Source organism: Acomys russatus, chromosome 11, assembly GCF_903995435.1.
Source record: "Acomys russatus chromosome 11, mAcoRus1.1, whole genome shotgun sequence".
NCBI classification, from domain to species: Eukaryota; Metazoa; Chordata; class Mammalia; order Rodentia; family Muridae; genus Acomys; species Acomys russatus.
The window spans coordinates 59,200,341-59,226,870 of record NC_067147.1 but is presented as its reverse complement, the minus strand read 5'-3'; the positions used below and the strand labels follow the sequence as shown (position 1 = coordinate 59,226,870).

Below are 26,530 nucleotides of genomic sequence, written 5' to 3'. Positions count from 1 at the left end.
GGGTACTTTTCTGAGGTTTACTCTGCGCTCACAGAGAACCCAGGAGTCAAAGGGAAAACCAAGGCCTCTCATCTGCTCCCTGGGGAGAAGGGACTCAGCTTACACCCTGGGCTCAGGAGCCAGTGATCCCGCTGTCAACCGTCTCCTAGAGGCCTTGCCCAGCGTGTCCTCGTGGGTCATTCAAGGCAGAGCCTGAGCCGAGGCATGCACGAGAGCAGGCCTGTGATGTCACAGCTCATGTCCTTACTGTGGGCTAGGTGCCAGCCTCAGCAGTTGATGTGTGTGAGCTCTGACTCTAAGCGCCCTTGAGGTGTGTGCTGATGTTGCCTGTTTCCCGAGTGCAGGCTGTAGGGTGCCGCAGAGTGGTTTGCTCAGGGTCATACTGCTGGTAACTGGCCTGATGAGAATGTCCACTTGGGAATTCCAAGGCAGGAGGCCCCTCTTTGAGCACTGTGTCCCCCAGGCTCTCATCTGGGGGGTGTGGCAAAACCATCTATGTGCTGCACACCTTGGTAAGCACAAACCCCTCTGCCCTGCTCCTCTCATTTTCTGGGAGGACTGTCCCCTCCTCTCCTAGTCCTGGGGGGCGGTGGGTTCAGGCTGCTCCTTGAAGCAGAACTCGCTCACTTGTGCCCACTTGCTCTGCACCTTGTCTGAGCGGCCATGTTTGTGGAGCTGGCACTGATCCCAGCCTGCTCTCTGTCTTGGTGGGACTAGTGGGCTTCCTGTCAGCACAGGGTTTGGTGTCTTCATGGGGGAGCCTGTTTGTGGCTTCTACAATAGACCCAGTGGAGGGTGCCTTAACCAAGCCTTCTCGTCCTCAGGAAAGTCTGCAGAGCTGCCCTCCCGTGGCCAGACTTGGGGCTGTTCTTGTTCACATTTTCAAAGTCTACTTTTTTTGTTTGTTAGTTTTTTGTTTTTTCGAGACAGGGTTTCTCTGTGTATCCTTGGCTGTCCTGGACTCACCTTGCAGACCAAGCTGGCCTCGAACTCACAGAGATATGCCTGCCTCTGCCTCCTGAGTGCTGGGATTAAAGGCGTGCACCACCACACCCAGTCTTGTCTACTATTTTAAAGAGCAGTTTGTTTTTCCTTCCTAAAACTTAAGGGCTAGGGGTCTGTCCGCGGTTCCTGGAACCTTACTTCTGATTCACCTTGCTCTTAGGGGAGGAGATGGGTTTGGTCAGCAGGAAGGACGGCTGGCCCTGCCTCTGGGGTCGGGGGCCTTCCCTTCTAAGTGCTCCCTTTGCCGTGCTGCTGGCAGGATCTGCAGATACCACCCCCTGCACTCCAGTGCTCCGGAGGCTGAGCCTGAGGATCAGGGCACAACCCTGCTGAACTTGGAAAGGGTTAGCTTCCCAGCCCTTGCGCACTCTCAGGACTCCCTGATCCTACCTGAGACCCAGACCAGAGAGCAGGTAGCTGACATGTTGGGTGAGCACGGCCCTCAACCAGATGCCGAGTCTGTATGAGAACGACCCTCCTCCCTTGTGCCAGCAGCTTCATTCCTCCGGGGCCTCTTTAGTCTGAAGCATTTTCAGAGGTGTCCACCAGAGGTGAGCTGAGTGTACCTGAGTTTGGTATGTTGCTTCAGGCATCTGGAGTGGTCTGAGTGGCCAGCACAGCATCCTGGGTAATTGTAGTAAACTGCTAGGTGGGCTTATGGGTTGATTTTGCCAGGGGTGTGTTCCCAGTCCTAGGGCACTCCCTCCGCAGGTGGTCCTGGTGTAGCTCATCTCCTTTGGTCCAGAAGTTTCACCTCATTCTGAGACTCCCTGCAGATGTTTCAGTGGTGGCCTCGCAGGTTCTCTGTTGTCTGGGCTTGGTGCTCTTAGCCCTGATCCCCACAGCAGCAAGCAACCTTTACAACTTGAACTTCTTCTAAAAACCTCTTGGCAGAAAGCAAGGGTTAGGCCAAGGCTATGAGGGTGTCCATGAGCTCCCTCTGCTTTTCGGGCCTCTTGGGGGACCCAAGCCTAGCACCAGGAAACCAGGCAAGGGACTGTGGCTGCCCTGCCAGCCAGCAGCCCCCACACTGGCCCATTCACCACAGACCATGTCCACAGGAATCGGGCTTTTTTGAAAGTAAGGGGCAAACACATTTGGCCAACTCAGAAGGAGGGCATTGGTGGCTGGCACACCTGGGCAGCTCTCTGACCATGTCATGGAAATGTTAATGGCATAAGTGATGTGGCCCTGGGGCTAGAGAATTGTGACAGATGTGAAGACACAGAGTGAAGGAAATGTTCATGTGAGCTGTTGAGGTCACAGGAATGTGTGGCCCCTATTGCTCTGTGCGTGGGCTATGAGGAGTGCCAAGATACGTCTGTGATGATCTCGGGTCGCTTCACTTTTCTTTTGTGGGCATAAAGATTTTTCTCTGTCTTCTGCTGTGAATGACCGTGAAGTCAGAACAGCAAATTCTGCGTGTGTCTGAAGGGACCTTGTGGTCCAGCTGGAGATAAGCTTAGGAAGCAAGCTGCGGCATGAAGGAGCAGCTGCATGCTAAGGCCTAAGAAGAGGCTCTAGGCACTGCAGGAGCCACGGTTACCATGCTCTGTGGACCTGGGACCCAGAGCACAGGCGGGAAGGCCGCACAGACATCACTCCAGCCTTGGATCTGTGCTTACCAAGACTAGAGAGGACAGGCAGGTGACAGGACGTTGGGTTGAGAACAGGGCCTGGGGAGGCCGGGGCGTGAGCCTGAAAACCATTCGAGGGGGCGCCCTGTGTTAAAGGGCCTTTGACCTGTGGCTCCCGCCAGGCAGAAGGCCTGATTCCAGGTACACCTTGGCCTCCGGGGTTGGTTGGAGGCAGTGCCAGGGACAGTGGGTGCTGGGGTGGTGGGTACGGGAGAATGGCTCCAAGTGGGTGAGAAGCACACGGATGGGCAGGAAGCTGCTGCTTATGCTGCAGATGCGAGGCCTCCTGCTCCTCCATTCGTTTCCTTCTCCGCTGGGTTTGGCCACAGGGTCCCTGTCCGCTTCTGCAGCTGTTGGTCTTCATTCAGGAGAAAGCTGACAAGTGATTGGCTGTCGGTACAGCTAGGCCAGGAGCCCCTTTGTTATTAGCTTCCATCAGACCGAATCCCCGGCTCCTACGGTGCCCCATCCTGTTGGCGGCTTGTTCTCCTTCAGCCCCACGGGCCACTCCACTTGCCCTGTGGGCTGGAGTCCTGGATCTCTTGCCCTGGCCCGTGTGCTCCCCAATTCCTTTCTGACAATTCCTTGAGCTTGACAGCCTTGGGGGGCGTGAGGCACTCTGGATCCAAGTTCCACCCATCTGCTCTCAAAAACGCTGATGAGAGAATTGCAGGGAATCTGTCTCTCCCCTTTACCTTCGTCTGCTGCTGGTCCACGGACCACAGCCAACCTGAGCAGGGCTGCTGCCCGGATGGATGCCCTGCAGCGCGCAGCTGCCCTCGAGCCTCAGCCGCCAGTCTCTGCACAGCACTTTATGAGCCAACTGCTTTGCTGCAATTTTCTGTCCAGTTGACATAGGGCCCAATGCAGGAGGATGGGTGGGCCCGAAGCATAGACAGGGTCTTCTCAGAGAAGCCTTGTCCTCCCTTCTGGGCTATCAGGCTTGTCTCTTGGAAGCTGAGCTTCTCAGGTGGCCCAGCCACTGACAGGCCCTTGAGCTGACAGCCTTGGGGCCGCTCTGGATGCAGGCTTCACCCATTGGCCCTCCAGAAGGCTGAGGAGGGAACTTCAGGGAATCTGTCTTCTGTATGCTCTGCAGCTGGCATGGAGGAGAGGCTCACGACACCTCCACAGAAAGGCAGGTATGGTCACCATGAAGCAGGTAGGGAAAGCTGAAGAGAAAAGTCCATTCTGCTTAGTGGTGAGGAGCTTGGGTGAGGACAGTGTGTTCTCTAGGTTCCTCCCAGACGCTGTGGATGGGGTGATACTCCCCGCTCATCCTGCCAGCGAGGTGTTGCTTACCAATGTCCTTCATGGTCTGATACACTCACACAAGCTCTGAAGGGAGCATGCTGTTGTGATGGCAGCCAGGGAGCAGCTGTCACTGCGTGGGGGCTGAGAGGCAGTAGGGCGGTACACACCTTCCGAGGCAGCAGTGGCATCTGCAGGGCTGAGCCACTTTTGCCTGCCAGTGTCCGAAGACACTGCAGATGTGTAGCCCAGGCTAGTCTTGAACTCCTCAGCCTCTTGCTTCTGCCTCCCGAGCGTTAGGATTACATGTGTGTGCCATTATGCCCATCTTGTGTGAGGCAGGGTCTCATTCTAGCCTGCGCTGACCTGGACCTCACAGTATTTGACATATACCTCAGCCTCCTGAGTGCTGGCTTACAGGTGTGAGCCACCTCAGCCAACGTGGCATGCTCTCCCACCTGCATCTGTATGTGTCTCTATGCACTCTCTCACATGTACAGAGAGAGAGAGAGAGACAGAGAGAAGCCAAAGAACAGCTCTAGGGAGTTGGGTTTTTTCCTTCTCCACAAGGTCCTGGAACTGAGCCAGCTGCCAGGCTTGCCAACAAGCATCTTTGTGCCAGACCTGGTGCTGCATTTCTTTAATCCCAGGACCCCAGAGGCAGAACCAGGTGGATTTCTGTGAGTTCCAAGTCAGCCAGGTCTACAGAGTGAGTTCAGGCCAACCCCAGAGACATTGTGAGATCCCATCTCGAGAACAGAACAAAACAAAATAACAACAAAAATGAGTGTACCTAAGGCCAAAAACAAAGGAAAAGAAAAATGCTGCCCAAGGGATGGACAAACAGGTGACCTTCACAATTGCTTTGTGCTTCCTTCACTTTCAAAATGTTCTGCTATAAACCTGTGTAAGTTCCCACTCAGGAAACAGTTCCCTAATGTGGACAAGGCAGTATTCAGGGAGCATAACCCGGAGACAGAGGCTCTGGTTGGCTGGTAGGGCTCAGTCCTAGGAATAGCAGGTCCCCGGCCAGCCGTGGAGGAGTGAGTCTTACTCTCAGCTCCCTCCTCCCTGAGTAACCTGTTCCTGGGGTCTCATTTGAATCTTGCAGTTGATCCTGGCTAAAAGGCTGGAAAGCAAAGCAACCATTACTTGTCCAGGCTGCATCTCCTTCCCTCCCTCCCTTCAGCCCCTCTCCTGTCTGGAATGTCGCTTCCCACAGATGTTACACCCAGAGAAGGCAGGGACAGTGGCGACCTCCCTCTAACACTGGCTCCTCACCTGTCCCATCAGCTGAGCCCGGCCTCCCAGGAAGCGCCTCATCTCCAAACCCACTGCCAGTTGTTACACTGTGTTGTTTAGGGAATAAAGAGAAGAAAGTGTGGGCGTGTGCAGCACAGGTAGCTCTGTGCAGTCAGCCCCTCTGTCCAGTTGCAGTGGACTCGGCCATTGGTCAAGAGTGTTTGAAGCGGCTGGGCGTGGTGGCACACTCCTTTAATCCCAGCACTCGGGAGGCAGAGGCAGGTGGATCACTGTGAGTTCGAGGCCAACCTGGTCTACAAAGCAAGTCCAGGACAGCCAAGGCTAACACAGAGAGACCCTGTCTCAGAAAAACAAACAAACAAACAAAAACAAAACAAAAAACCAAGAGTGTTTGACACAACAGCTGTGGGTTGCACTCTTTCTGCTAAGCCTTGTAAGCTAGAGCTATAAACCATAGGGGAAAAGCTTGCAAGCTGAGTCAAGGCAGGGCCTGTTGGGGCAGCAAGATCCACTGACCAATGCAAGCATTGTCTCCTTCCCATGGCATCTGACCCCTGCATGCCTATGTCGCCCAGGGAGAGGAAGGGGCACAGCAGGAACTACTGTGGGAGCCATGCTTCCACATTTCCCACCATGCCTCTCCGTCTTCCTAAAGGCTCTACAGCTCCTGACCCTGGACTGGGGTCTGATTGACGGAAAACCTGTCTGGTGCTGGCATTGGTAGGAGGAACGAATGGACCTTCTGGCCAGTGGGCATGTCAGAGGTGGCTGTTGGGCGGTACATCTGAAGTTCACGTTGGTCCAGCTCAGGTCCTTGCTGAGGTGTCAGCAGAGGGACAGTTGGGGTTGATGGCCGCCTCTCTCTGCCTTGCCCATCAGTAGACTCCACGTCCAGTGAGAACTGGTGTCAGTGTCTGGACAGTGCACTCTGCAGGCTGAGAGAAGCAGCTGCACAGGCCGCAGAGCTCTCTGATGTATGACATTTGCCACAAGCCCAGGAGCTCAGGAGGCAGAGGTGGGGCCACCAGCATGCTCTGGCCCAAATGACTTAGCATGTGCAGAGTGGAGGTGAAAACACCCACCTTTTAGAGAGAACCCAGAGGGGGCTGGAAAGATGGCTCAGAGGTTAAGGGCACTGACTGCTCTTCCAAAGGTCCTGAGTTCAATTCCCAGCAACCACATGGTGGCTCACAACCATCTATAATGAGATCTGGTGCCCTCTTCTTATGTGCCGGTGTACATGTAGACATAAATATAGATGTACATAAATAAATAAATCTTTAGAAAGAACCCTGAGAGAGGCACAGAAGCAGCTGTCCCAGAAATACAGATATAATTTCAGGTTGGTGTGAAAGACAGCTTGCCAAAGAAGCAGACAGCTTCTGCCTGGGAGGGAAGAAAGCTGGTCTGAGGGATTCACTGTAATGGAAGTTTTGGTTTCTTTATAAACTCAGTTATGTAAATATGTTTTCGTTTTAATCCCAAGTGTGAGACCTTGGTTTAGGCTTTAGTTTGTCCAGAGCTGATAATTGTCTCATGCGGGGCGTGGTCTTTGCCAGCTGGTAAGGACCTGCCTCCTGCAGCAAGGAGGGGGTGTGGTCTAAGACCCTGAGGAAGGTAAACAGAAGAGCCTGGAGAGAAAGGGGTGGCATGCTGTGGTGGCGGCGTGAGACATGTAGCAGTTTGGAGAGACCAGAGACAGACAGTGTGGCGCCTGGAGAGAATCATTTCAACACAGCAGCTCGGAGGAGACTGCTTGCTGCGTTTGTGTTGACAGAGATTGTGTTGCCCCAAAAGAACCCAATTGACCCTAAACATCCGGGAGAAGTAAAGGGGTCTGTGCCCCCTCTCCCCACTAACATTCTTTCTCTTACCCAGGGTTAAGGGGTTGATGGAAGGGATGTAGAGACATTAATACCCCAAATAAAATAGAATTTAGAAAAGAAATGTCAACACATCACTATATACAAAAGAAAATTTCCACGCTTAAAGATTAACCTCAGAATGGGTTCTCAAGCCTGATACACCGAGATGCCTTACAGGAGTTGATGCTTTCAGGTTTAGAAAGGAGGGTTTTACACAAAGCCAACAAGGACGTCAGCTAGCCAGAGCATCCTCTGAAACGGTTCAGTGATAATCTCGATGTGGGGTGACCTAGAAGCTGGCACTAGGCTTTGCATATGGTGGGCAAGGGTTGTGCCCTGCAGTCAAGGACAGGTGGCTGAACTAGCCTACTCACAGAGAAAGGTCTGTCCCCTCACTGGAGAACATGGAAAACCAAGCTGGGAAGGCCTGGGAGAGAGCGCTTGCAGCCAGGAGGGTTTGTGTGCACAGTATGCAGACCATGGGACAGGGACCCCTGCATAGAAGCCTGAACAAAATGAGAAGACACCATCCCTGCCTCGGACACAAGCTCTGTTCCACTGAGAATGGTGTCCCTGAAACAGCAGCCACAGGCTGCCTATTGCTCCACAGCGCAAGCTCTGACAAGACAGGCGCGCACACCCTTCAAGCAAGGGGTACCCTCTGCAGCTCCTGCCTAGCAGGCGTGATGCCTCGGGGTTCTGGTGGCAACGTCTGAGTATAATCTGGAACTGGGCATTGCTCCTTCAGCCACTGGGAGTGAGCATGCCCTCACCCATGGGCTCCATTGGCTCAAAGAGAGGCAGCTGCATCGGTGGCCTGGTCTGGCTAATTGGAAGCAGTAGGGAGCAGTGTTGACAACGGTGTCAACTGCTGGTGTCAAGGTGAAGCAGGCTGGCACACGCCTCATTTCCCCCAACTCCAGCCTCTAGGAAATGGCAGCAGTTGACTCAGGAAGAGATGTTGTGGCAGAGGGGGCAGGAAAACCGGAGGACTTGCTCTTAAGCCTTACTCTGAGAGCTGGGGCCATTGTGCAGTGCTAGCCTACCATGCACAAGGCTCAGATTTCAACCTCCAACACTGTGAAATCCCAGCACGGGCTTGCACACCTGTAACCCTTCACAGGGAGGTGGAAGGAAAAAGAGTTTAAGATAAGCTTTGACAGCCGGGCATGGTGGCGCATGCCTGTAATCCCAGCAATGGGGGAGGCAGAGGCAGGCAGATTGCTGTGAGTGCATGGCCAGCCTGGTCTACAAAGAGAGTCCAGGACAGCCAGGGATACATAGAGAAACCCTGTCTCAAAGAACAAAAAACAAATGAACAAAAAATTACTCTCAAACTCTCACACCTGGGCATGATGATGCCTTTAATGATGCCTGTAATCCCAACACGAGAGAGACAGAGGCAGGAGGATCTCTGTGAGTTCCAGGCCAGAACTACATAATGAGAGAAACCTGTGTCAAAAACAAAACGAAACACAAACCTTACAAAACTTCGCATGGCTGTTACAGTGGGACAGCTTCATAGGCTACAGGTGTGGAGTCAAACTGCTTGGTTTGGGATCTAAGCTCTGCCACTACACATGAATTCTAGAAGATTCTGATGGCCAAGTGCATCCGTTTTCCCATCTGTGTGACCAAGATTAACAGATGCTAACATCATTGTGATTGCCAGGTGGGAAGCAGGCATGTGGCCTACCAGCCGTCCCCACTGTCCCTGTCAGACCCAGCCCAGCAGTTCTGGCTCTGCAGCTTCTCCACCCCGGCTGCCGTGTTTGGATAGTGGAGGTCGCTGAGAATGTTGAATAAGGCTTAGCTTGGACCCCTGTATCTTTAGGGAGCATTTGTCCACCCAAGCTTAACCATGGCTGACTAATGTATCTGTGGGGCACACAGAGCCTGCCCCCCTCCCCACCCCCACCACCGAAAAGATGCAAAAGGGACAAGAGTTCAGTCCCACGCTGGTCCAGGGGCCCGGTCTTCCGTCTCACTGTAGTGCCTATGATAGAGAAAACTTTGGTGTAGAGTCATGGCATGCTGACCTGACTGGACATCAGGTGTCAATGCAGGACAGGCCTAATGTTTCCTTCTCTCTCTCAGGGGTCTAACGTGATGGAAGAGCAAGACCTGAGGGAGATTGGCATCAGTGACCCCCAGCACCGGAGGAAGCTGCTGCAGGCTGCTCGCTCCCTGCCCAAGGTGACCACCCTGGGCCTTGGCTCAGGCCAGGGCTAGTACCATCTTCTTGGCCAGTGTCCCCTTGACCTTTCACCCAGAGCTCAGGAAGTGCCCGCTTCATAGGCACGCACTATATTCTTGTCCTCACAAGCCTGTGGCCTCTTAGAGTTCGAAGAGAAACATCCTGTCACCCTCCTCTCCATCGTGCCTCACCTGCTAGTCCCTCCTCCCCAGACTCAGCAACCTCTACCTCAGCAACCACAGGCAGTAATGGCCTGTGCCAAGTGGGGGCTCAGGGTTGCCCTCGATCCCCCAGTTCTTGTTCTGTGGCTTAGGGATGCCATCTCTGCCTCATTGTACCACAGGTGAAGGCTCTTGGCTATGACGGGGTCAGTCCTCCCTCAGTGCCCTCCTGGCTGGACTCTCTGGGGCTGCAGGACTACATCCACTCCTTCCTGTCCAGTGGCTACAGCTCCATTGACACTGTGAAGAACCTCTGGGAGCTGGAGCTTGTCAATGTAAGAGCACCTGGGAGGCCAGGGCAGGAGGGCAGCTGGGGCTTGTCAGTGGGAGGGCACCTGGGAGGCCAGGGCAGGAGGGCAGCTGGGGCTTGTCAGTGGGAGGGCACCTGGGAGGTCAGGGCAGGAGGGCAGCTGGGGCTTGTCAGTGGGAGGGCACCTGGGAGGCCAGGGCAGGAGAGTCTGCTGACCGCTCCTCTGCTTCCCTGCCAGGTCCTGAAGGTTCACCTGCTGGGCCACCGCAAACGTATCATCGCGTCTCTTGCAGACAGGCCCTATGAGGAGCCGCCCCAAAAGCCTCCGAGGTTTTCCCAGCTAAGGGTGAGTTCAGGGAGTGGGGAGGGTCCATGAGGACACTTTGTGTTTTTGCCTGGTAACACCATGTCTCTCCACATAGCAGGTAGCAGTGCCTGCCCTCCCCACTGGCTCACACATAGGAGGGTGGTTTCTGTCCTTTGTCAAGTGATGCCGTTCATTTGTAACCCAAGATGGCCACTAGTGAAGGGCCACTTTTTTTTTTTTTTAAGATTTATTTATTATGTATACAGTGCTCTGCTTGCACATACACCTGCAGGCCAGAAGAGGGTATCAGATCACATTATAGATAGCTGTGAGCCACCATGTGGTCACTGGGAATTGAACTCGGGACCTCCAGAAGAGCAGTCAGTTCTCTTAAACTCTGAGCCATCTCTCCAGCCCGTGAAGGGCCACTTTAACTATGGAAAGAAAGTTAATGGAACCATCCCCAGGCTGGGGCCACATCTAGGGCATACACTCAGCTCTGAAGAGTCCTTTCCACAGCTCCACCCCAGCGCCTGCCTCAGAGCTGCAGTTAGGGACCTGCCGCTTTACAGACCTCGTGGCTGTGGCTTCCTCAGACCAGCCAGCCCCTGACAGCCAGCTTAGTGCTCCTGGTTGGGAGCTCATGAGCTGTGGTAGAGCGACACGTGGCTCTGTGCTGGGCAGTGACCTTGTGAAGCTCCTGCTTTTACACTTGAGGAAGCTGAGGCAGGCCAGGGCTACAGCCACATAAGATATCTCAGCTCCCAGGGCTATGGGGATGTTTTCTACTGGAGGAGCTACTCTGAGGCTTCTCCTGAGAGGGGATTCCCTCTGCGTTGCTGATGGGGTGACATGTGGCAGACAGTTGCACTTAGGATGAGTGTGAGAGTGGCCTCTGCCCTCCATAGGACAGGCTATCAGGACTTGTTGGCCTCTAGGAGATTTGCTTCTTCCCTGGACCAGGCAAGGCCTAGCTGCCTCTGCCCATACCAGCTTTTGGCCAGCATGCTGTTCATGTGCTGTTTGCCCCTCAGCTCCTGCCTCTGTGTGCCACCCTGGGCAGCCTCAGAAGAGCTGACACCCCCAGCCAGGGGATTTCACCAGTTTCTTACCCAACAGTGCCAGGATTTAATGTCCCAGACGTCGTCCCCGCTGAGCCAGAATGATTCCTGTACAGGGCGGTCGGCAGACCTGCTGCTGCCCTCGGCAGACACGAGCAGGAGGCGTCATGACAGCCTGCACGACCCTGGGGCAGCCTCTCGGGCAGAGCGCTTCAGAGTCCAGGTGAGCAGGAGAGGTCAGAACCCACAGGGGCCACTGTGGGGGTGGAGGGCGCAGCTGTGGGGGTGGGGGCACAGCTGTGGGGGTGGGGGGCACAGCTGTGGGGGTAGGGGTGCAGCTGTGGGGGTGGGGGTGCAGCTGTGGGGGTAGGGGTGCAGCTGTGGGGGTGGGGGCGCAGCTGTGGGGGTAGGGGTGCAGCTGTGGCGGTGGGGGCGCAGCTGTGGGGGTGGGGGCGCAGCTGTGGGGGTGGGGGCACAGTTGTGGGGGCACAGCTGTGGGGGCCGCCTTTGGTGCCAGGAGGCCGCGCCACCTGCTCTTTACCCCTCCCCTAGGGCTACATGGGCCTTAGACCTTGTAAGAGCTTTGAGAACAGCCACCTCCTCACTTCTCTCTCTTTAGATCTGGGGCGTGGCCTTCCGGTCTAGCCCTGCAGGCCCTCGCTCATACCCACAGCCATCCCCTTCTCTCACCCGTCTGGATCCTCTGCCTCAGCACCTTTTTCCTTGTCCCACCCACCCACCCCACAGAACCACAGCCCAGGTCCTCAGGTGCCATGCTATTGCTCCCCACCTGTGGCCACAGCTATTTCATGCTTCACTGAGCCACACCAGGGCAAGGCTGCTGCCATCTTACCCTCTGGGCTCAGCCTTTGGGCCCTCTGGTCACCGAGTCATCCGGTGTCTGTCCTCCCACCTTGCCAACCTCTGGTTCTGCCCTTTGACGCAAGCTGCCTTCTGAGCCCCAGACTGGAAAGGGTCCCTTCTCTTACGGGAAAGCTGATGCCTCCCACCTGCTCTGACACCCTGCACACATCCCAGGTCACTAGGTGCCTCCCTGTCCCCTCCTACCACCTCAGCTGCTAGTAGAGGGTCCCTTTAAAATGCATCCTTTGCCCAGATCCTGAGGAAGCCAAGGACTGGGGTCCACGGCTTCGGCCTATGTTCTTTATGTTGAATGGTGCCCACAGCTGTGCTCCCCACACATTCTGTGTTCATGCACCTGTCTCAGACGCCTGACTGATCTTTCTGGCTATGACACCCTGAGAGCACTTCCCTTGGCCCCTTGCTGCTCAGGCACACAAGTGCCCTGCCCTCTGCACGTGGCTCCTGCCCTTGCTGAGGTCACCAGCTTGCCCACTCTTTGTGTGTGTGTTAAAGGCGGACAGTGAGTTTGTGAGCTCCTCCGGAGCAGGTGAGCAGTGTGTGACTGTATGTCCACAGGAGGAGCCCAGCGAGACCAAGCTGACCCTCCGTCCGCCCAGCCTGGCTGCCCCCTATGCTCCTGTGCAGAGCTGGCAACACCAGCCGGAAAAACTCATCTTTGAATCCTGTGGTTATGAGGCCAATGTGAGTGACTCTTGCCCTCCCAAGATGGCCAGCCTCCCTCCCTCCCCCTTACCTGGGCCTCTGCAAGCCCTCAGACTGTTCACAAGGCTGGACCAGGACCCACAGGCCAGTCTCTGCTATGCTAAGGGGAGGGACACTAGGCTGAGGATAAATCAGGGTCACTCCATCTAACAGCAGGTGGTCCCACGTTGGCTAGGCCATCCTATACAACAGCAACAGTGTCCCCAAACCCACCCTCTGCCCGTTCCCACAGTATCTGGGCTCCATGCTGATCAAAGATCTGCGAGGGACAGAATCCACTCAAGATGCCTGTGCCAAAATGCGGGTAAGGGGGCTGGAGAGACGGCCAGTGGTTGACAGCACTGGCTGCCCTTCCAGAGGACGTGGGTTCAGTTCTCAGCACCCACATCGGCAGCTCACAAGCTTCTGTAATCTGATGCCCTCTAACTGCCTCCGTGGATAGCTGACAGGCACACACATGGTGTGCTGACATAGACGCAGGCTGAGCAACCGTATACATAGCATGGAAAGAAAGGGAAAGCTGTGGGGAGGTGGGAGGTGGCTGACGGGCACAGCAAGTGAGTGGCCCCCCACACCATGGAGGGGTGGGAAGGCTGTGCAAACAGATGCACTCTCAGCCAACCCCGCGCTTCTTACAGAAGTCTACGGAGCACATGAGGAAGGTCCCCACCATCATCCTGTCCATCACATACAAAGGCGTCAAGTTCATCGATGCTTCCAACAAGGTATGCTGCCCCTGAGGACTGCTGGCAGGTGTCAGACACCGTGTTCCCTCTGACGTGATAGCTGAGAGAAAAAAACCTAACGGTTTCAGAAGGGCCAGTGCTTGGCTGCTTGCCTCGTAGTTTCTGGGTCTGTGATGGACAGTGCACCAGGCAGGAGGCCCATGTGGCAGAGGCTATTCACCATGCTGCTCAAGAAGCAGGTAGCGGGTGCGGGAGGCCAGGGACAGGGAGCACCACCAGCCAGGACCAACCTGCAGTGCGTAATCCTTTTTTGGGGACACTGACACCTCATTTCTTCACTATAATATTCTGCCCCTAGCTCCATGGTTCATGGCCATTTATAATATAAATGCATCTAGTCCACCTCCAGGCATCCTCAGATCCCTTACAGGTCTAGCACGTTTCAAAAGTACAAGTTCAAAATTTCCTCTGAGATTCAAAGCTAGTGGTTTTTTTAAAGATTTATTTGTTTGTGTATTTTATGTATATGAGTGCTATTTTTCATGTACACCAGAAGAGGGCATGTGTTGTGGTTGTGAGCCACCATGTGGTTGCTGGGAGTTGAACTCAGGACCTTTCAAAGAACAGTCAGTGCTCTTAACTGCTGAGCCATCTCTCCAGCCCCAAAGCAAATGTTTTTTTTAGATAGGGTCTCAGTATATAGGCCTGGTTGGCCAAGACCTCACTGTGCAGACCAGGCTGGCTTCAAACTCACAGAGATCTACCTGCTGCTGCCTCCCAAGTGCTGGGATTACAGGCCACCGTGCCCAGCTTCAAAGCAAACTGTTAACTGTGAGCCCTGTAAAAATTAGACACTGGGCTGGAGAGATGGCTCAGCGGTTAAGAGAACACTGACTGCTCTTCCAGAGGACCTAGGTTCAATTCCCAGCACCAGCATGGCAGCTTGCACCTGTCTTTAACTGCAATTCCAGAGGATCCAATGCTGTCTCACAGATACACAATCAGACAGAACACCAATGCACATTAAGAAAAAACATTTTTAAAAATCGGAAGTCGGGGTTGAAGAAAGATGTTAAGTGGGTGAGAGCACTGGCTATTCCCCCAGAGGACCCGGGTTCAATTTTTAGCATCCACATTGTGGCACAAAACCTGTCTGTAACTCTACTTCCAGGGAAATCTGATGCTTCTACAGGCACCAGGCACACGTGTGGTACACAGGCAAAACTCCCATACACATAAAAATTTTTATTGTATAAAGAAAAATCAGAAACTAAATTACATGCTCCCGAGATAACAAATGGCACAGAATAAACACTCACTGTAGAAGGAGGAAATAAAATAGCAAGGAAAGACCACACCAGAGTGAGCCAGAGCCCAGCTAGGTGAGCAGTGCTCGTGGCCTGTCAGGCCTGTGTGTGGTGCTGTGAGCGCCAGTGGCCTCGGGAAGCCCACCGGCCCAGCTCTGGCCTCTCTTCAGTCTCGGCTGGCTCTGGCCACTGCTCCCAGCCTTTCTTGGAAAACGTCCATATTCTGAGCCTCCATTGCTTTCACCTTCACAGTCCCTCACGTTCCCCCCCAGAAGACTCCTGGTGCCACACACTGCTTGGCCCCAGGCCTTCCTTTTAAATTGGAGTGCAAGCCTTCAAGACCCTGTGTCTTCTGCATCCTTCATGCCAGCAAAGCTAGCACCACACAGGCGAGCGGCACCAAGGCCTGCCATGTGCTAGGAGTAGCCTTCCTGGCTGTGCTGTGGCACGCATGAGTACTGGGGTGGGTGAGCACAGTCAGATGGATCCTGGAGGACACCTCCCTTGGCCTGTACAAGTGGAGCACCCTGGGGACCGGCTGTTCTCCGGGAGAAAGCTGCCTGACGGGTGGGGTCTGTCCAGCGCTTGAACTGTCTCCAAAGTCCTCTTGTCCCTGTTGCTCCAGTGCATAGCGTTTGTCTCCTTGTAAGGCGGCTACTGTCTTCAGAAGCCATGTCGCCCTCGGGCCAGCTGCATCCAGTGGTTCCCACCAAACTGCATCTTCTCCCGTCTCTCTGCCTTGCTGCTTGTTTCCAGTCTCCCCTATAAACCCGACTGAAACAGCGACAGCCATACTCCCTCCTGAGTGCTGGGCATCCCTGCAGCTGCCTCCACCTGGGTTCGTGGGTCTGCCATCTTTGCCCTCAGCTTCTCAGTCTAGGCACAGGGACAGATGTACCCAGTTCTTTCTCACGGTTTGACATGAATGGCCCAGTCCCCAGTATACACCACCTTCCCACCAGACCCTCATGAGCACAGTCTCCCCACCTGCTGAGCTTCCTCCAGCATTTCCCATCAAGCTCTGCTGGCAACATCCTAATCTTTGTCTATCCCGAATTTTCAAATTTGTCCACAAACATCTTTGCAAGGGTGTGAGGCCCGCGTGGCCAGGTTAGTCGCTGCAATGGCTCCCCTTCACCTTACCTTTTCATTGCTGTGACCAAGCGCCAGAGAACCAACTCAAAGCACGGAGGGTTCGTCTGGCCTACGCTCTCCCAAGTTGTGGCCCTCAGCCCTCTGGCTTTGTGTCTAAGGTGACTCAAGTCACAGAGGTGGGAGCACGTGTGCGAGGAAGCTTGCTTGTGGTGACAGGAAGCGGTGAGGAGGGACCAGGACCCTGTATAACCGCCAGAGCTCATCCTCTGATGCCTGTGCCCACCTCCTTAGGCTTCCAGCACCTTGCAAAGTATTACCACAAGCTGGGGAGCAAGCACCCAGTGTGTGAATCCCTGGCGCACTTCGTGTGCGGAGGGCAGCAGTGGAGCCCATCTCACCGGGATTCCACCTCCCTATCTGCCCATCCCAGCACAGGTCCTTGTCCTGGGGTCTGGCTTCTGTCCCAGCTGTGGTGACACTTGCTTTTCTCCTCCTCGGCACTGGCCTTACTGGTTTCTTCACTGAACCATAGGCCACCTGGGGTGCACCTGAGAACTATCCTTTGCCCTCCTGTGGGGGGGGGGGGGTAGATGGAGCATGCGTTGGCCTGGGAACATTGTGTTGCCTGTTGGCCATGGTCAGGGCTAAGGTCCGGCACCTACGTGAGCAGGCTTAGACACAGTCCTCAATCCCACTGAGGAGAAAGTGGGTTTTATCTGGTGGTAACCCCAGAAGCATGCCATGAGGGAACCCTGAGTTCCAGAACACATTTTTCCTGGCAGAACGTCATCGCTGAGCATGAGATCCGGAACATTTCCTGTGCCGCGCAAGACCCAGAGGACCTGTGTACATTTGCCTACATCACCAAGGACCTGCAGACGAGCCACCACTACTGCCACGTTTTCAGCACAGTGGATGTGGTGAGTGTCCCTGTGACAGCAGCAGGCAGCAGTGACATGGCACCCTGGGCCCTGGTTACCTAGCTACGTGTTTCCCGGGTGGGACAGGTTCCTTCGGTTGCTTGTCAACCCACTGCCTCAGCTCCCCAAGCTACTGGCAGCGGTACACTCTGTCCTCGGCACTCCCTGAGCGAGTCACCAGTGTCCAGCCCTCTGGGGCTGCCTCCACACACAGGCTGCAGGACGACCTTGCAGCCCTGGGCCGTGGCAGCTCTGTGGTCTAGAAGTGTTAGCTCTCCTTTCCCCTCCGGGGCTTGCTGAAGATCACCTGTGGCTCACAGAGGCGCACACGGTGTGAGGTGATCACTGTGCTCCAAGTTCTTTGCGCCTGGGGAGGCGCGCAGGGGCTGCTGGAGGCTGCACTGCTACCTGGCCTTCTGCTTCTTTACAGAACCTGACCTACGAGATCATCCTGACGCTGGGACAGGCGTTTGAGGTGGCCTATCAGCTGGCCCTCCAGGCCCAGAAATCCAGGACCATGGCGGTCCCTGCGGCTGCCATGATTGAGACAAAATCTTCCAAACCAGTGCCTAAGCCTCGGGTCGGCATGAGGAAGTCTGCAGTACGTGGCCTCTCATCTGCAAGGCACCCCAGGGCCTGGGTGGAACTGGGCACATCCAGTGTCTTCCCATTGCTTGTCAGCTGCCCCAGGAAAGCAGCCCGTTTCCTAGAGTTCCCCTTCCCGTCCCCCCTGGGCTCTTCTGGCCTGAGAGCAGTGTCTTCCCTTGTGGGGCCTGGCCCGGTCATTGTGGGGCTGCTGCGCATGGCTGCAGCACCCAGTGACATCCCTGTGTCTGTCTGTCTGCTTTGCTCTGCGCCCCAGGTGCCGACGCCCCCTGATACTCGCTGTTGTTACTGTCACACCTGCACCACCCACCGTCCTTCCTACCTACCGCTGCCGTCTGTTAGTCCTGGAGTCAAGGTCTTTCGCCTCCCACTGTCTTGTGTGTCATGCTTCCTGAAGCACTCGTGAGCTGTCTCATGCCTTGGTGGCCTCATGCTCTGCCTGTGTGACACTCTTTCTTTCTGGAGATGCCTCCCCTATGTGCTCTGCCCTTTGTCTTTGTCATGTGCCCTCTGCCCGCCAGAGGGACCCAAGGGCTGGGGCTGCTACCCAGTTACCCCTTCCTGCCCACCATGGCCGCACTGTGGCTCAGAGCCCAGAGCGTCAGCTCTAGTGGGGCAAGGCCCCTCCGGCTGAACAGTCCCCGGGAGCTGCTGAGGATCCTCCCTGGACGTGTCCGTCCCTAGATACTCCACGGAGGGGCAGGTGTGCTGGGCCCCGGTATAATGGCAGGCTTGGAGTCCTAACCCTACCCCGTCTCTTGTTTGACAGCTGGAACCACCTGAGACGGACCAGGAGGCGCCGTCCCACGCTAGTGTTTCCTGGATTGTGGACCCCAAGCCAGATCCTAAACGGAGCCTCAGCACCAAGTATGAGACCACTATCTTCTAAACAGCTGCCCTGTCTCCACTGCCCCCACTGTGCCTTTGCCACCCGATCTTCTGCTGTCTCAACTCTCCTTCGCTGCAGCCACCAAGGCCCCACCCCCATGGGACCTGCCCTCCTGGCAGCAGCTCTAGACACTCCCGCACTCACAGCTCCTTACACCACCCAACACTGTGAACCCCTCCCCCTGGGCTGAGGACAGCTGGGGGTGACTTGCCTTTGAAGGGGGCCTCCTAGGCACCAGAAGGGCTCTGAGGCTCGCAAAGCCTCTGTACCAGGCACTGTGAGGTGGGGTGGGGGTGGGGCTCACTCCAGCACTACCACAGTAGCTCCCTCCCAGGTTGCTCTCCTCTCCTGTCCTGGGTCACAGCTGGATGCCAAGAGCTACCAGGTGTCACCTTTCCTGACCCAACCACCACTGTGATTGCCCAGTGCCTGGATGCTGCTCTCAGGTGCTGGTTTCTCTCCTGGTCAGGCCCGGTGATAAGGTTTCACCAGGGACAGACTTTCTCTAAGGGCAAAGGTTGGTGCCAGCTACACTCTTGAGCACATGTTGGCTGTGACACCAGAAGCTGTGACCCTCCTCCAGACAGCAGGTTCCCGAGGGGCCTGTGTGTGCTCAGCCCCTTTCTGTGTTGCGTTTCTGGAGTCCAGCTCCCTGAGGCGTGCCCTGCACACAAGCGCGCCTTCTTCCTTCTCAGAGCGGAGCTGCCTCGGGCACCGGTGTTCTCATGGTTCCTATGGTGGTGGGGACCTGAGATGGCTGCCGTCCAGTCGTCCCCCCCGCACCCACCCAGCACCTAGCACCATGGAGCTGAGTCTTGGAGGAAGCCCCACACGCCCTGTGTGGGAACATCAGCCTAGGTGTCAGGAGACAGAAGAAGTGATGGCTGCGGCTGTGCTGCGCAGTGTAGTACACAGGGAAGAGCCAGGCAGCACCCAAGCTGTGCGCCAGGGCCGGCCTTTCGCCTGCCTGGCTTCCCTTGTGCCTTCCTGAACTGAGGGGCCAGGAGTAGCAGTGGGCTGTGGGCTGTGGAGGCTCAGGGGAGGCAGGGCCCTTTTGTGCTGCTCTCTGTCCTTCCGTTTCCTGTACCTTGCTCAGCCCTTTGGTTAACTCTTTCCTCCCTCATTGTTTGCTTCTGCCAAGCTGAGCCACTGAGGAGCCACGCTGTGCTGCACAGACTCAGGCCTCACCGCAGCCCTGAAGACGCAGGCTGCTTGGCCTGGGCCTGCCACCACCCGCAGAACTAACCCTGCCCTGGAGGCAGCGAAGACACCAGGCATCTAGCTGAGGAGACCGAAACTCTGGATGGCCGAAGGAGTGGCCTGTCCAGGACATGTGTTTTTAATAGGAAAAGGAATTTTTATATATAAATTTTTAACACTTGGCTCCAGCCTCTTGGTAAAAGCTGCCAGTCTTTAAAGACAGGAACTGAGACTGGCCAGAAACTCTCATGAGCCTCTGCCTTCAGAACGGGCTCTCAGCCTGGCCAGAGACAGGAGGGCAGGGTCTGTGGGCAGCTTACGGCAGAGTTGAGGCTTCATTGTCTATTGAGGTGATATTTGAGCCAGAGCAGAAGTTGCTGGGGTTCCCAATGGGGATGAGTGGGTAGTTTGTGGTCGGGGGACTCCTTGCTACTCGTCTGCCCATGTAGCACTGCCCAGGCCACCCAGCCATGTCCACAGGGAGAAGTGGCTTTGTTTGGGGCATTAATGGGAATGTCAGCTAAGACTGCAGCTTGCCAGCTTGGGGCTTATGTGGCCTCAGTGATTCTTTGCGACTGTTGTGTTCTGTGTTGCTGGCTGGACACATCTGTCCCAGATGTAGAACTAATCAGGTAACACTGATTTCCCCCACTATGGTATTGAGGACAAGGTGGTGTCCCTTAAACCCTTCTGCTAGCTTGCTTTGCTTTTTTAAAGTGACTGGGGTGGTAGTCACCTTCCTGGGCTTAAGGAGCAATGAGGGGCAGGCCAGCCAGCAGTTCTCCAGCCTCGGGAGCAGAGAGAGAGAGACGCCCACAGCCCGAGGGGATGTCAGCAGGCCTCAGGCTCGCCTGGCAGCGCTCTTTCAGCTCTGAGCAGAGGCTGTGAGCTCAGCTCTGGCCACGTGCGGGGAGCCAGCTCTCTTGGGCACCTTCGCCTAGTAGCTAGTCAGAGTGGAAAGCAGGGCTTACCTCTGCGAGACCCTCAGGCTTTGGCTCTGTCTGCTGTGTGTTAGCACCCAGCAGGTGCCGGGGCACAGCTCCTTTCTGGGAAGGAGCCTGGGGTCTCCCACTGCTAGCTACTGGGTTAGGTAGTACTTCTTGCCTCATGCTCCACCTCTCGAGAACCCAGAGACATCCTTGAGCCCCTGGGGGGCAGGGCACGAGGCCTGGGGAGCAGTGCAGACACTACAGTGAGCTCAAGCTGCATTTTGTTGTAAAGCCACAGGCAGGCACTCCTTCCCCTTGGCTGCTATGTATTATTTATTCAGGGTGATTTCTACCAGAGTCTTGTCTGCTCGGTCTCTTTCAAGATCGGTTTCTGAATAGTCAAGAAATCCCTCTCCTCCTCCTCGGGTGGGTCTCTCCTTTCAGGACAGGTGTCCAGTGGAAGGGTCTGCCTTTGGCACTTGTGTGACTCGTGTCCTGTGACAACCAAGGCTGTGCCTGAACTGTGAAGGAGCCATTCTGATGAGAGTGGTAAGATGTGCCCAGTGCCCTCACCCCAGTGGCCACAGGCTCTCTTGCTTGCCTCTTGGCTAGCCAGCTGCCCTGAGCAGGAAGCCGACTCCTGCAGGCCCTGGGCCCGCCTCTGAGGCTGCCTGTCAGGGAGTCCTCATGAAGCCTTCCGTGGGTTTGAGCACTCACCACATGGCTGCAGCCATCAAGGCGCTTGTGAGTTGCCCAGACCTGCACTGCAGGCCACGGGAGTTGCTGTCCATGGCGGACAGTGGGACTGCACTGTAAGAAAAATGTTATTTAATCTTTGTTTCCATATTTTGATACTTGAATGACTCCCCTTTTGTTTTACTGTACATAAAATTGTTAATCTGTCTGATTTTGTTTGAATTATAAACACCTTGTGGTACCAAACATAAGCAACTGTGCGACAGCATAGACTGACCTCACTACAGAGTGTGCATATCCTGGGCTGCCGGCTCCGTTTGTTATTTTCGTAGCTGTACAGCTTAGGACAGACTGAGCTAATAAAAGAGAGCGGTGCAAACCAGCCATAGCTCTGGAGTCTCTGCGTTGGCAAGCTGCTTTTCTGGTGTTAAGTGTGGGCACAGGCTAGATGCCATTGTGAGTCGGGGACACATGTCCTCTGCTTGGCGTAGATGACAATCTAGGGATCTGTCTAGCATTCATCAGGCTTGTTTGTTTGTTTTTTAGACAGGGTCTCTCTGTGTAGCCTTGGCTGTCCTGGAGTCGCTTTGTAGAGCAGGCTGGCCTTGAACTCACATCCATCCACCTGCCTCTGCCTCCTGAGTGCTGGGATTAAAGGCGTGCGCCACCACGCCCGGCTTTCATCAGGCTTTTAACAGTCAACCCTGTCTGAGGCAGGATCCACAGGGACATGGCTGTGAACAGAGAAGGGATGCATGGCCACAGATGGGTCTTCACCCACAGATGTCCCTGAGCATCTCTGTGACAGAGCATGGGGTCTAAAGCTCAGAGAACTGCTCCACCCAGGTGCCTAGTGTTGAGTATGCATGGCTCTCTGCCCCAAGCCTCTGTCACAGGGTCTGTACTATAAAACTCCAGACCCGTTTTCTTGTTCTTAGCTGTGTATAAAACTAAGTCTCTCTACATAGCAAAATGAAACCATTCATAAAGAGAGACAACTGGAATTAAAGTCTGTACTACATGAAACAATAGCCAGATAATAGCAGTCACGAGTAACCGGGAACAGCTGCTTCCCCTTTCTAGTGCTATCTGAACCCGGGACAAATTAACAATGACGCAAAAAGAGCCAAGCAAAAGCCATTCTAGATCAGCACTAGGAAAGAGGCAGGACAGCTCTAGTCTTTACTCTCGCTGCATGCCACAGGGGAGCCTGGCTCTCCACGTGCAGCTGTATGGTGGGTGCCCCCATGCAGCAGTGAGGAGCAGCTGCCGCCAAGGGAGGAACCAGGCTCTGCACAGAATGGCTGTAAAGGCGCCACATCACCTTCTCTTGCAGAGTAGTGGCCAACAGCAACAGCTCAAACAGGGTCCAGAACCAAGACCACTTGTCAGTCCCGTGTCCTGGCACATGGCTGCAGTCAGCTTTCAGGAGCCAAGGGCAGGAAGGGTGGGTTCACAGGGGGGATTTGTAGGCCAGCCAGATGACCTGGTGGGACTGTTTTTAAAAGGAAGATTACTACTAAACGAATCACAATTTTGACAAGAGACCTGCTGATAGCCGAACAAACCTGAAGACAGATAAACCCAAAGAAATCTTTGCCAGGACACCAGCATAAGCAGACTTCTGAAGGAAGGATAATTCTTGAGCCTAGCAAGAGAAGAGGTGGGGCTGGGCGCAGTGGCACACGCCTGTGATCCGAGCACTCAAAGAGATACACCTGCCTTTGCCTCCCTAAGTTCGAAGCCAGCCTGATCTACAAATTGAGTCCAGGACAGCTAAGGCTACACAGAAAAACATCTAAAACAAAAAACAAAAACCTACAAACAAAGAGGAGGTGGGGAAAGGCAAAGAACCCTCCCAACACAGGAAAAACACTTTGAGTGGCAAGGGGCTCGTCTTCAACCCATGGGCCTTGGGGGCACATGTCTGTCTCGTAACCCCACAAGTTAGGGAGCGAAGGCAGGAGGAGTGCCGTGATTTGGGGTTACTCTGGGTTATATCGTGAGTTCCAGTATGTTTCTGGGCTAGAGTAAGATCCTTCCCCCCCCCCAAATGAACATGGGAGGGAGGGAGGGAGGGAGGGAGGAGCTGACAAACCAGACTCTACCACAGTGAGAAAAGAATTTGGAGTATCTGTAGGTGAAGCAAAAGAAAAGAGGCTGCACTAGAAATTGACCCTATAAAGCTGGAGGGAAAGTTAGGCGAACAGAAACCTCAGCACAGTGAGAAGGTCAGACACAGAAACATGCTTTAACACAAGGCTTCTGCGCTCAGCTCTTTCCTGGGTATAGATGCAGCCAGTGACAGTGACAAAGGGGTTTAGAGAAATACTGAGAGATGATAGTTTCTGTTGCCTGCACTGGTAGGTGGGGACTGTGACAAGTTATATACAAACTCAAGATTACTAAAAAGGAAGCAATGCAAAGAGAAGACACCACAGAAAAAGTGCTTTAACCATGTAGCCAGGGCACTGGGTGTGGTGCACACACACCATTCAGCACTTGGGGAGATAACAAATTCAGGGCTAGCCAGGACAACACCAAGACCCCATCTCAAACGCCAACTAATGCTCCAGCAGGCAGAAACAAGAGAAAGACATAAAATACCTGAGGAAGATTTGGGTTTACAATTTCCTAAGAAATCCTGCTATCCCGGCTGCCGGTGCCACCACTCCAGGTGAAGGCACGCGGTATGTCAGGGTTGCCCCAGGTGAAGGCAGGTCGTACGGCAGGGTTGCCCCAGGTGAAGGCAGTTAGAACAGCAGCCAGGAAACAAAGAGCAGAGGAAAGGGCCTAGCACAAGGTATGACCCAGTTGTCTGCTTCCTAGGGTCACAGGGCCTCACCTACCAAAGTTCCCAATCCCTCCCAATAAAGCCATCAAAGTATCCCTTTCTCTGGGGGTGTTCAGGGGTTAGGCCAGACACCTCATGATCTAGTCACTTCTGGATGACTTAAATCAGAACAAGAACCTGTTGGAAGACGCTTCGTACAGACCCATACGAATGTCAGTTGTTTTCAATCATCAACGAGCGGTAAGCCAGGTGTAATTACATACTTGTAATCCCAGCACTAGGGACGCCGAGGCAGGAGAATCCGGAATGGAAAGTCTGTATGTCGGACCCTGAGCTACACACCAAGACCGAAACCAGCCTGGGTAAGACCCAAATAAAAACACAACAATACACTGACACTGTTTTGAAACACCAGAGAAGAGGGCAAGAGAGGGAATACGGGATCTGCTGAGATTTTAAAATAGGCTCCAGAGGGCCTGGAGAGGCAGCTTGGTGGTTAAGAGCACTGGCTGCCCTTGCACAGACCCAGGTCCAGTTCCCAGCACCCCTATGGCAGTTCACAGCCACTGTGAACTCCAGCTCGTGGGGGAATCCAGCGCCCTCTCCTGGACTTGCCGGGTACTGCATGCACACAGCACACGTGCAGGCGCACACTACAGAGAAAGACCACCTTTCCAAGTGATCCCAGGCCTGCAGTGCAGCTGGATGGAAGGGCACCTGCTTTCCTGTACCACAGATACACTGGACGCACAGATAGAGCGGCCGCTGTACCCGGGGCACTCATCAGGGAACACCCAAGGCATGCTGGAAATAAAAGGATGCAGAGGGAGCTGGTTAAAGTGGGCGCTCTTGCCACCAAGACTGACCGCCTGAGTTCAAGACCTGGAACCCAAATACTGGGAGGAGAATGGAAGCTGGAAGTTAACGTGTGCAAGCTGCCCTGCGTGACTGACGCTGCGGGATGAAACCTGTCTGACCTGGGTTTGGAAGTTCGTAGGAGACGGCTCTAGACCACAGCTCTCTTCTTCCGTTCCTCCCCACCCCATGTGCACAAGCATGAGATCCTCCCACCAAGGGAAAAATATTTGAGTCAAGGAAGGAAGGCGGAGCCCTAACCACAAACTGGCCCGGGCCGCCCTTCACCCATGCCTTCTCTGCCTCCAGCACAGTCAGAAATAAACTTACGTTGTTTAAGACACTTGGCCTATGGTATTTCTGACAAATTGGGAGGGAGATCTTTATATGTACTGCCATGAGCTCCTGCAATTGTTAATTGCGCACGTGTGTGTGAATGCTGTGTGTATGTGTGTAACCTGCAGAGGCTGAAAGAAGGCATTGGGTCCCCTGGAGCTGGAGTTACAGATGGTTTGTAAGACACTCAACCGCATGGCTGCTGGGAAACAAAACTCAAGCCCTCTGAGAGAGCAGCAAGCACTTTAACTGCTGGGCCGTCTCTCCAGCCCCTGAAGATCGATTTTTTAATTTACTTATGTATATGAGTGTTTTTCCTGCATGTGTATTTGCACGCCATGTGCATGCCTGGTGCCTGCAGAGGCCAGATGAGGCCATCGGGTCCCCTAAAGCTGCAGGTAAAAGAAGGCCATGAGCCTATGTGGGTGCTGGAACGCAAACCCCAGTCCTCTGGAATGGCACCTCTGCTCTCGCCATCTGAACCCTCTCTGCCTGTCGCTCTCATTTTTTAAAATTATGCTAAACACGTACTCCCTAGGTAATGCAGTACAATTATTTGTGTGATGTTTACACTGCAGTAGGTTACTGTACATAACAGTTGTCTCAATGCACACAGAAGGATGTGTGTAAGTTATATGCCGTTCTTATTCGTTTCATGTGTGGACGGGCGGGGGTAGCACACACTTTTAATCCCAGCACTCGGGAGGTAGAGGCTGGAGGATCTCTATGTTTGGGGCCAGCCTGGTCTACTGAGAGAGTTCCAGGACAGCCAGGGATACATAGAGAAACCCTTTCTCAATAAACAAACAAACAAGCAAACATTAAAGGGCAACTACACTGCTGGAGACCTCCACACCCTGTTACCAGCCACTGATCAAAGTAGGATGTAGGCTTCAGACTTCCAGGCTGCTCCAGCCAGCAAGAGCAGAATGCATTCTGTCTCCAGTGCCCATGAACCACACACCAAGAGAAAGGGCTCCAGGCCACAAAACAAGCCTTTAAAAATTCAGATTTAACGAAGCCACCGTAGTGTACAAAGTGAGTCCGGGACAGCCATGGTGACCCAGAGAAACCCAGTCTCAAAAAAAAAAATCAGATTTAAAATTGTAAAGAATGTATCAACCATGGTAGAATCAAAGCAGAAATCAATAGCAGAATGGAGGAGCAGCCTGTGAGGTGGGAAATAAGGCAGGGTGAAGAGGGTTCTCCAGGGAGGGCCGAAGACGGTGGCTTCTGGAGAGGGCTGTAGCACTTAACCGCACACGGGGAAAGACGAGTTCAGTCTTCCGGTACAAAGTAAGATGTGAGGTACAGAGCAAGGGCAGTGAAACCAAACGGAAAAAGTCTAAAGTCGGTGACACACAGCAGAGCAGCCCCAGAAAGTTCAATAAACCGGTCAAAACCTATAGCAAAGACGAGCAGAGGAAATGCGCTACCAATGTCACAAGCAGTCACCTCACAGAATGAGCGGGAGCGAGCCTTTACACCTGCAGAACCAAGGCCATCCATGACCCCTCCCAGGGCACCCCCTACTGACCAAGACCTCTCAGGGGTACAGTGAGTGGGCACCAGC

The 26,530-nt window shown here is 54.4% G+C and overlaps 1 protein-coding gene across 7 annotated transcripts in view; it reads left to right on the top strand.

Annotated features, from left to right (window-relative positions):
- Positions 1-18,316, top strand: part of Anks1a (ankyrin repeat and sterile alpha motif domain containing 1A) — a 91,599-nt gene extending 73,283 nt beyond the window's left edge. For 5 of the 7 annotated variants that reach the window (XM_051153457.1, XM_051153455.1, XM_051153452.1 and 2 more), the window contains 10 exons: positions 9,119-9,217; positions 9,562-9,714; positions 9,928-10,035; positions 11,116-11,280; positions 12,498-12,623; positions 12,877-12,948; positions 13,283-13,369; positions 16,515-16,652; positions 17,083-17,253; positions 18,028-18,316. In XM_051153457.1, the coding sequence (XP_051009414.1) occupies positions 9,119-9,217; positions 9,562-9,714; positions 9,928-10,035; positions 11,116-11,280; positions 12,498-12,623; positions 12,877-12,948; positions 13,283-13,369; positions 16,515-16,652; positions 17,083-17,253; positions 18,028-18,147 (1,239 nt within the window). In that variant the 3' untranslated portion in view covers positions 18,148-18,316. Of the gene's footprint in view, positions 1-9,118; positions 9,218-9,561; positions 9,715-9,927; positions 10,036-11,115; positions 11,281-12,497; positions 12,624-12,876; positions 12,949-13,282; positions 13,370-16,514; positions 16,653-17,082; positions 17,254-17,514; positions 17,614-18,027 lie in introns of all 7 variants that reach the window. The other 2 variants (XM_051153456.1, XM_051153454.1) reach the window with 1 other exon arrangement.
- Positions 18,317-26,530: the final 8,214 nt, after the last annotated feature.